The 9355-nt window shown below is 48.9% G+C and overlaps 2 protein-coding genes across 2 annotated transcripts in view; both read left to right on the forward strand.

The window, feature by feature from the left end:
* Nucleotides 1-725: 725 nt before the first annotated feature.
* Pmar_PMAR018936 (hypothetical protein) lies at nt 726-4775 on the forward strand (the record flags this gene model as incomplete). Its single annotated transcript, XM_002786867.1, has 20 exons — nt 726-834; nt 1161-1335; nt 1429-1543; nt 1591-1734; nt 2038-2139; nt 2212-2269; nt 2381-2476; nt 2522-2613; nt 2864-2935; nt 2987-3092; nt 3167-3206; nt 3250-3391; nt 3530-3570; nt 3679-3787; nt 3833-3977; nt 4030-4145; nt 4193-4289; nt 4410-4495; nt 4535-4668; nt 4745-4775. 20 exons carry the CDS (start codon nt 726-728, stop codon nt 4773-4775), a joined length of 2010 nt encoding a protein of 669 aa, XP_002786913.1.
* A 2239-nt stretch (nt 4776-7014) lies between these two features.
* The window catches only part of Pmar_PMAR018937 (hypothetical protein), a 5225-nt gene continuing 2884 nt past the window's right edge, over nt 7015-9355 (forward strand). The window contains exons 1-11 of the mRNA XM_002786868.1: nt 7015-7223; nt 7277-7351; nt 7539-7685; nt 7844-7933; nt 8109-8180; nt 8234-8295; nt 8362-8427; nt 8474-8587; nt 8637-8720; nt 8819-8896; nt 8957-9056. Coding sequence (XP_002786914.1) covers nt 7173-7223; nt 7277-7351; nt 7539-7685; nt 7844-7933; nt 8109-8180; nt 8234-8295; nt 8362-8427; nt 8474-8587; nt 8637-8720; nt 8819-8896; nt 8957-9056 — 939 coding nt within the window. The 5' untranslated portion in view covers nt 7015-7172. The remainder of the gene's footprint in view (nt 7224-7276; nt 7352-7538; nt 7686-7843; nt 7934-8108; nt 8181-8233; nt 8296-8361; nt 8428-8473; nt 8588-8636; nt 8721-8818; nt 8897-8956; nt 9057-9355) is intronic.

Raw genomic sequence — 9355 nt, forward strand, 5'->3', positions numbered from 1 at the left:
CACTCAGTGAGTGTGCCGACGACAGTGCGTGTCTACACCCTCTTCGGTACTTGCTCCCGGGAGTAGTCGTAAAGAAGCTCGCCCTACCCCCGAAACTCAGAATAGATTCCAGAATCGCTTATTACACGTATAACGCGATGCTAGGATCGATTCGGAAGTCCAGAATTGATTCAATGAAAATGGGGTACATGTTACACGGTCCGCGGCGAAGATCCGCCTCCCTCACTGATACATCTCCGCGAATTTCTAGCGGAGCGATGCACTATACACATCGGTATTCAACTTGAGCTTCTTGAGGGGGCAGTTCTCTTTCTAGGAACGAATGATAAGTTGCTACAACTACTGTGACAGTCACAGTGTGACTATCTCGAGCTATTATGGCAAAGACGATGTCGACAGTGTTAAGAGTCCGATGACCACGGGTCACCAAACGGTTAGTGAGTAGCTGCCACTCGAATGCTCGCTAAAGTGAGAACGGTAGTGTTTGGATTCTCTTCATTACGATAAGGCATGGTATTGATCATTGTAATAGTATCCATAAGAGTTGCAAGCATCTGTGTTTAGTATAAGCATTGTTGTTTATTAAGCACTTCTAGTCATGCGAGGTTGAGTGAGGTCTTCCTGTCGTCGACTAGGTTGGAGAGTAATCGGATCTGCCTTCAATATTCGAGAGAAAGAATCTCGCGTTGTCGTGATCTAGTGTTGGCTTCCTTTTGTGATAATTGATGGGTAAAATTCGTCGACATAAGAAGACCCCCACGGTGGCCACCAGTGCCCCTTATGAGGGTAGGTCACCACTTGTGGAGCAGACTGAGATGGAGATAGAGAGCCAAGGTAGTGAGGCTGATGTTTATTCATCGACTTCATGTTGTCATGAAAATTCAATAAATTTCAATAGATAATATTGTTCATTGAAGAAATGTCAAATCGAAGGAGTTTCACCCGTTTTACGTGAAGTGGCGTAAAACTTGGTGAAAAACGGCCTGTACTAGTCGTGAAATATGTTTCGGTCACTAGTGTCTTTCATATCACGGGTGAAACTCCAAAATATAAATACATGAAAATAGAATTTTTATCAATTTAATGAATAAAAATATTCACAATTATCATTCATAGTGTTGCTGTTGTTGAGTCTTTGCTCTACTCGTTACCTTTCTCAGTACCCCAAAGTGGTGATGATGTGGTATCGCATTTACTTGATCGAAAGACCAGCGACGTAACAGTGATAGGGTTGGCCAACTTCCTATCAACCCCTACTAAGAGGGGGCATCATCTACTAGCATCGACTAACTTACTAGTGCTCATGTTGCCGAGATTAGGCGTGGACGAGAGCCGGTAGTATATTGGGATAGGTCGATATACGATAAGTGATGTGAACTCGTTAATGCAATTCAGCCGTTGGGTAGTAGTTATTATTACATTGTGTAGGTCCCAGCCAGCTGCAGTGAGGCAAGCGGTACTGAGTGTGTACACCTCTGCAGTGTCATGGGCTCAGGAGAAGCTACTTAGGAATCTCATAAAGGAGCATGGCCTTATCGATACGGTACTGGAAGAGAGCGTTGTGGTAGCTTAGTGAATGGCTTGGGGTAGGTCATGACGACGCTGAGGGAGGATATGCGTATGTTGTCGGACTCGACAATGGCCCCTGTGAAAAATAAGAAGAAGTCCTCTCAGCGGCAGGTCGAGCACGATGCTCGCATTGAGATCATCGAGGCTGAATGGGAGCTCTTAGGGGTAGTAAAAGGAGAGGGGCATCACTATGGAGTTTCACACGGTGCAGTGTAACCGATGATAACCGTGCGAATAGTAAGGCATGTACACTCCTATTCGCTGCGGAGAGCCGTATCATCCCCGCGAGAGAAGATCGTTCGACCATTTGAGGGTGACCGATTTTAGTGACTAAAGAAATTTTGTTGTTTGTATGATTGACGGGCTCAATCGTATTGAGAATGTACAGCAACTGATCGCGCGCTCAGTGATGAGATTTCATAGTGTAAATGTACAGTGATGAGAAGCGATTGTATGTTTTCCCTTCAGGGTCTGGTTCGGCTCTGTGCCCCTCCACACCAACCTGTGTTGCCGCCTGATGTCATCGATTTAGCCTTACAGACTGCTATGGCTAAGGATTGTGATGCTGCGGTGAGTGCATAGACTCACACTGCTACGACTGAGCCCGTCTCCTGTGACGGCTCTGTATGGTGTTGGTGGTAGGTGAGAGTGGCTGCTAGTAGTATGCTATCAAGAGTCGCTACGGAGGAGATGTGCTCAGGTAGATGCTGTACTGTGAAGTTACATTCTTCCCAATGTTGATGCATATCCTTTGAGGAATTTCTCATCTCACTTCATGGTGGTACTAATGAGACTGTTGTCCTATTATCAGATTGCTGCCTGGCCCCAATGACTCATCGTATCGCGGATATAGAGCGTACCATACAGGATGCAGAAGACCCCCTATTGGCAGCTGAACTGACGTCGGGTAGGGTGACCTCTCAGCGTGGTGTTCTATAATGCGATAGTGTAGCACTCTGTCGTGGATACCACATGGAGTTGTTCGCGCCTGAGACGGGAGGAGAGGAGAGGGCAGAAAGAGTTGTTGAGGAAATACATCGTTTGGTAGGTTAAGTGACGGGTCTGGGATCCTGACATTCCTAAACGATCCTGACTCGGGGTCGTATAGGAATGTTTACCGTTTAGCTCTTCACTGGAGTAGGGTTGAACATGTGAGAAGCTGTCTTGCTAGTACTTCTGAGTTTGGCATTATGCTCATTAAATTGACGTTAGCTGCATCAGACTTGATCACTAATCATAGGTAGTCGGCTGAGGAGGGATTGTAAAGGTTAGTCATTGCCAAGCCCTTGTGTAGGTGAGCTCGACCGGCTGTCATCTTGTAGACAGTTTTGCTCATGTCGTGGATACGGTGGCCTCGATACAACCGGTAGTAGTCCTATATAAGGATCTGATGAGATTGTTGAGTAGCACTCGTTAGACACCAGTCAAAGGGGCTGCTGCGGATTCCTCTCCATCACCAGCAGAGCCGGCTAAGCAGAGAGGAGCGCAGAGTGTACTGGATGCATGGAGGAGGAATGCTAGACGTAAGGACTGCTGTTGCTGCTGCTGAGTAGTAGGATGGAGTTTCTGGTTTTAATGTCAGTTGTGCTGACTTCAGTCTCGACACTTTCATTCATAGTCTCAGCAGTAGTAGAGAAGTAATAAGATGTTTACTGCCGTCCCTCAGCAGTGTTGTTTCAGTGGACGGTCCTCTAGTGATAATGCGCCCATGTCGGAGAGTGGTATGTCCTCGTCGTCCTCGCTACCGGCACCCTTCATGTTCACCGGCCGAGCGGAAGCCTATAGTAGCGTCTTGAAAGCCGCCATGGGCTGTTTAGCTGAGGTAAGGGAAATTGCTCTGATACGACGGTAGAAATATTAGTGTGACGAGTCATTTGCAGTGGACAGGAAGCCTCTGTAGAGGGGCGTCATAATGCTGGAGTGATGTCTCTTCCTCTCAGTTGTGTGATTCCTTACGAAGGCTCTGGATGAGGCATTGGTAGCTCGAGTGCGCAGTGAGATGTAAGTCGGGCGTGTGTTGGGGTTAGACGTATTTACATGTCCATGCTCAAATCAGCGGTATAGGTCAGAGGTCCTCAGCTGAATGGTTTATAGTAGTGGCTTGCTCAGGCCAGTGGAGATGTTCTCGGACCTGGCCTCGTTGTGGTCACTACATGCCAACGCTCTTGAGAGCTGTAGGGAGATCATCATAGTGGAGAATGCGGTAGATGAGGCTGGGGTGAGGCGTCGGTTCTCCCACCTTGTCGAGATGGTGTATCAATAGGTCTCCTGCCTGGCCCAGCACTGCTCGTCGAGTCTGGATAGTGCTATGCCGTTGTTCTCCAAACTTGACTGGGGTCGAGAGCGGGCTTATGGCTCAGCTATTGGAGAGCTCCTGCAGGCTCTTTATCAGGCGCTGTTGTTTGCAAGTGAGATGGGAAGGTATATATGTGGGGAGAGAAGGACAGTCACGGTGTGTAGGTATGAGGGGATGCTACTCGTCATCTACGGGTGAGGACTCGACGGAGTTGGTGAGGAGGTCGGTTCATATGACTGCGTTAATGCCACCCTTATCGGAAGATATGGTACAAGCTCAGGTGGGTGACGCTGTACTGCGGCCTCTACTACTGCCATTCGTGATCAGGTTGCCTGTATTACATGGCTGGCTCGTTGTCATGCTCATGTTGTGGATGTATGTGAGGGCCTACTGGAGCTCGTTAGAATCCATGCTGGGGAGAAGGGTAAGCACGGTCTGATAGTGAGATGGGAGTTCGCGCTGCGTTTACCGCGCATCTCGAGGTGAACCCAATATGTTAGCACCTCCTCTGAATCACTGCTTATACTAGAGTCATCTATACTAGGTGCATTCTCGCGTCGTGTTCTGGTGGCTGCCTTTGAGGCTATATTCGAAGTCTTTGGAGCTGACGACAACCCTGTGGCTGACCAGGTACGGGAATAGGGAGGTTTGAGGTTGATAGGCTGTCAGGTCCTCCGAGGGCGTAGTGATCCGGGATGGCAGGAGCTGCTCGAGGCTGGTGTACGAAGGTTGAAGAGGGAAGCAAAAAACTGTGATGAAGAGGATGTTGAGGGCGCTGCTATCAATGGCGAGGCCTTTATAGAGTAAGCATGAGCGGTCAACTGCTACTAGTACTTTGGAGATGAGTGTGGACGATTCGTGATGTGCTGCTGTTGGCAGGTATAAGAGAGGGGAGCTCTGCCGTAGTTGATTATACACACGAGTTTACCAACGTAGAAGTTACACGGCACATGTTGGGTAGTTGTTGTGTTGTTAATGGGAGAGTATTGGTCGAACTACTACGAACTCTGAGGGACCTATTGGGAGGAAGCCGTGGATGAATCGTGGCTGATCTGATTGCAGTTGTACTCAACTAACGAAGGAGAGATAGTCTTCAGCGACAAAGGGCTTCTCTCTCGTTGGCGCTGACTTGTTTTTTTGGGAGACAGTTCCTATTGGCGTGGGGGAAGTGTGCCGTGATGTGCGGATTCCAATAATACAATAGGTATGAAGGACTAAGAGAGGTTATTGTTTGTTGATGGCCTCTTCCTCCTCCTCTTCTCTTGTTGGTGAATCTGGTCGAATAACAAGACAGCCATTGTCGTTACCGAGCTCGTCGGCACTGCATCATCATCATCAGCCTGTTGTTAGCTATGAAGAGGTGTATCGATTGCATGCTCGGATAGGGGAGTTGACTATGGAAAACGAAGCATTGAGGAGGCAGCTGCTCGAGGGAGATGGACACGGTGCTTCGGGAAAGGTGACTACTCTTGACTTCACGAATCTTAGGGAAGAAGGAATCAGCCTTTCGGCAGTTTGGATGCATAGTCGTCCGCTGGCCTCCGAGTTGTAAGGGCGTGTTTATGCTAAGTGTGAATGATGCAGGGTTCTATTCCGCGTAATTTTCTTGATATGTAATACTGTTATATGAAGCCAAAGGGTCCGATAGAGGGAGAATCGTAAGAAGTTGAAAAGAAATAGTCATCTGCTCTACAGTGCTGCGACCATAGAGAGGCAAATTGAATTCATCTGGATTTGGAGCGTTTGTCAGCATGTGGAAATTTTCCGCATCCTATATTTCCACAGCTTTTCCACTCGGAAAAGTGTGGTAGAGCTCTTTTGAGCTCAGGAGGCTGACTAAACGTCTCGTGAATGCATGTTGGACGTGCTGTGGATGTGTACTCTGCGAGGGAGACCATTCAGGTTCCTCCGTCCCACTTGTCGGGTGGCCCATCATCGACAGTAGCGGACCAGGCACGGCTGCTGCTATCACTGGCTGAGAGCGTGAGGAGCGGAGTGCCACCGTTGGTAACGACTGGCGAGCTGGGGGAGGCCATAGCCGTGTTGTGGGCTACTATAAAGGGGAGGATAAGACTAGCACAGGAGTTGGGGTGAATCACTGGTGACTAGTCTGTCCAGATCCTGCTGTAGGTATCGGGCTGCCGGACCACCAGTGACGGCGCTATCACCACTGCCAGAGGCGACAAGACTTGGAAGTACAGGCAAGCCTCTGAAGCCAGTAAAGGAAGAGGAAGAAGGTGAAGGAGGAGAGGAGGAGGTTGAAAGCCCTACAGTGCGAACAGACGACCTAAGTGAGGATATAGTGCGGCTGAAGGATATCAGAGAAGGGTGCGTATGTTGCTGCTTCGCTCCGCTATTTTTGCCAGTTCTAGGTTGGGCAATATACTAGATGGAGGCAATTCAGAGAAGGGGAGAGCCAGGGTCAGTGCGAAGCCTTCGGGTCCGGCCCAGGCGAGCCCTGTTTCGAAGAATCGTTTGCATCCACGGCAGACGTGGAATTATCCACCTCCTGCAACGCCAGCTAGCTCAGCGAGGAAGAGGTATGTGTTAGTGATGGAGAGGCATAGCGTTCGATTTCTGGAGAGGTTGTCATTATCAGGTTGTCGAGGCTGCCTAGTCCCTCGCCAATAAGGGGGTATCCTGCGCACGCCCAAGATTCTGAAATTTCATTTCGAATGGATCATTCATCCTGTGTATCCTCCTCACCTTGGTCGCAACGGAAGGGTGAAAGCTCATCATTGTTTGACATATCTGAATCGACTCATTACATATTCCGAGACAACATCCCTTCAACGACAGGCAACATCAACGTCGTGAATAGCATATCAAAGCAGTGTCGGGAGCCACTGAGGCAAGATGCTCTGGGCACAATAACGGCACTTGAATCGGCTCTTGGGAAACGGTATAGTGATGAGAATGTTGCTCCTAACGAGGAGGTCGGCGCCTCTGAGTATATGATGACTCGAAGACGATTCAGCATGTAGCTTTTACGGTGTGATATGCTCTACACTTGCGTTTCTCTCTGTGGTATTATTGTGTGTAGCTGTGTCAGCGGGAAAGGAGTTGGGTATCGCTCTCTATCGAGTCGAATCATCCAGCTGTCTGCTCTGCCTCAAAGGGTTCGTGTGAGTCATTGTTGATGTCCATTGACCCCGTGATACTCAAGGTCATATCTTCTTGTATTATTGAGGAGGGCAGTGGCGATCAGCTCAGCTACTTTGAGATAGTCACTATAAAGCGAGGGGGCCGGTCGAAGCTGTGCTATCTGTGCCTTGGGCGACATGCTTTGTATCTTCTACGCATCAACATGAGAGGAATCATCAGCAACGGAGCGATCGAGTATGATAGTATAGACAAGGTATCAACACTGACCTACTCTTGAGGGTCGATGAGGAGGGCCAATCTTGGTAGGTGGTGATCGATCCAAGCAACAACTCATCACTCCTGTTGATCTTGGCAGGGGCAACTCTGTGGAAGGATAATCGGGTAAGGCTCTTGGAGTAGTCGGTCGACCGGACTTAGTAGCATACTGATACCCTACATTGGAACCATCTAGGTTTGAGCTGGGCGAGTTACACGATATATTCTTGCTCGTGTTTGTTTGCGATCAGACCCGGTAGCGTTCTCTCTATGGTTTGGTTGAAGGGTGTGCCTGTCTGAACTATCTTTGTAGGTGCCATTAGAATCGGAGGGCCGACACAGTCTGCTGGCTCGTCTGGTCATCGCTTGGCAAGCTCATTATATGTGGAAGACCAGCACGTTGAAGTATCTCCCTATAGTGGAGTACCCTCTTGACCCGTTGCAGACAGTTGGTCAGCAGGTGGGAAGGGAAAGACTGTTCGTCTGTATCAACTTGGTGAGCTGTTCTGTGATCGAGATGCAGAATCGTTAGGGTGAAAAAATAATCTCGGTGACGCTTGACACAGTCAGATGAAAACGCTGGCCTCAGGCAGCCGCTATGTGTCCGTATTTGTTCAGACTCCGCCATCTGCATTGGTTCAACCCTTCAGAGGATTCATCAGGAAGGTCATCGGAGACTATTCCGTCTTTCTGAGAGAGGAGTTTCGAGTATGGTTTCACGAATCGGCTATTTCGACTTTCATCTTTGAACATAACTCGTACCCCCCTCCTTGTGAAGACCCTTTCCTTTGGAGCACTACCAACAATGAATCATCGCTGCCCTGCATGGCATTTGGCATTCTGTATTTCGTTTGGTCCTATCTAATCTCTATCCTGTCTCCAGGATCAGCCTTTGATAGATCGATACAATGGAGCAGCCAGGGAATATTGCTTCGTGGATGACAGGGAGATTGAGGTAGCCTCCCTCTCATGGCTGTTGTGACAAGAGGAAGGCCTTCATGTGTTCAGTGCATCATCCGTATTGAAGACGCCAGTCCATCTGCTATCACTGCGGATGAGATACACTTGAAGTACTCACACTACTCTTGAAGACTGTCTCGGCGAGTCGTAGGGCCCTGCTCACGATGGTCTGTTAGATTCCTAGCAGCCCAGGAGAGGCTCAACACTATTGATCGCTCGGAGGCGTGGTTCAACGTCATTCGGTAGGGGGTGGTGATATATCCTTGGCTCTAGAGGTATCGGTCTTAGGGATGGAGCCTATGTGAAGCATATGAACTTGAACGACGACTTGGCATCCTGGTGCGGTTGGGAGTTCCTCGTCAAGACGATGACCCGGGCCACGGCTTGTGTGTTGTTACGACGGTGAGCCAGTGTTTGTAGGCTTACCGCTGTTGATCTAGTGGATGCTCAGGAAGTATATACCTCCTCTGATGGATCATAGTCAGGACATTATAGTGACGGTAAATTGTCCGTTGAAAATGATGGGAAAAGGCAGGTAGCTTTTTTTGGGGTCTCCTCGTCACTACAGCTCCTCCCGCGGGGATTGTCTCGAATGAGTGAATGTGCGTACCGTAGTCCTTCCGTTCTGATCAGGTTCACTGATGAGGACCTCGCAACGGAGTGCTATATAATAGCTGACTCTGTCACTTCTATGAACGACAAGTCTACAGTGTAAGAATTTGTCTCTACCTCTGATTGTCTCCGTGACGTGCAGTAGTAGCTATGGTGTAGATACTGCGATCTGTTACAAGCCAAAATAGATGCGCTCATGTTCCCCTCGGAGGCTTACAAATGGTTGGAAGCTCGACTGGACGTTCGACCGAGTTTTGCAGTAGGGGTCACCGATGATGCTCAGATATTCGCCACGTTTCAATGTTCTTCATGAGAAGGTACATGCCGAGAGTCTCATAGCAGCTGTGGTTATGGTGCTTCAAAAGGAAGGACTATTGCATGACAGGAAAGTAACGCGAATCGCTAATGGCTGGATCAACTCGTCGGTGGGGTGCCCTCCCACTGAAGGATTTTGCTGTTTCACCGTGATTGTCTAACAACTAGATCGATCTGTCTGCTTTGCCGTCCGGATTTGCTACGATCTCTTGGTGAACGTGTTCCGATGAACGGTAACGTCCC

The sequence above is a fragment of the Perkinsus marinus genome (genome assembly GCF_000006405.1).
Source record: "Perkinsus marinus ATCC 50983 genomic scaffold scf_1104296930512, whole genome shotgun sequence".
NCBI lineage: Eukaryota > Perkinsozoa > Perkinsida > Perkinsidae > Perkinsus > Perkinsus marinus.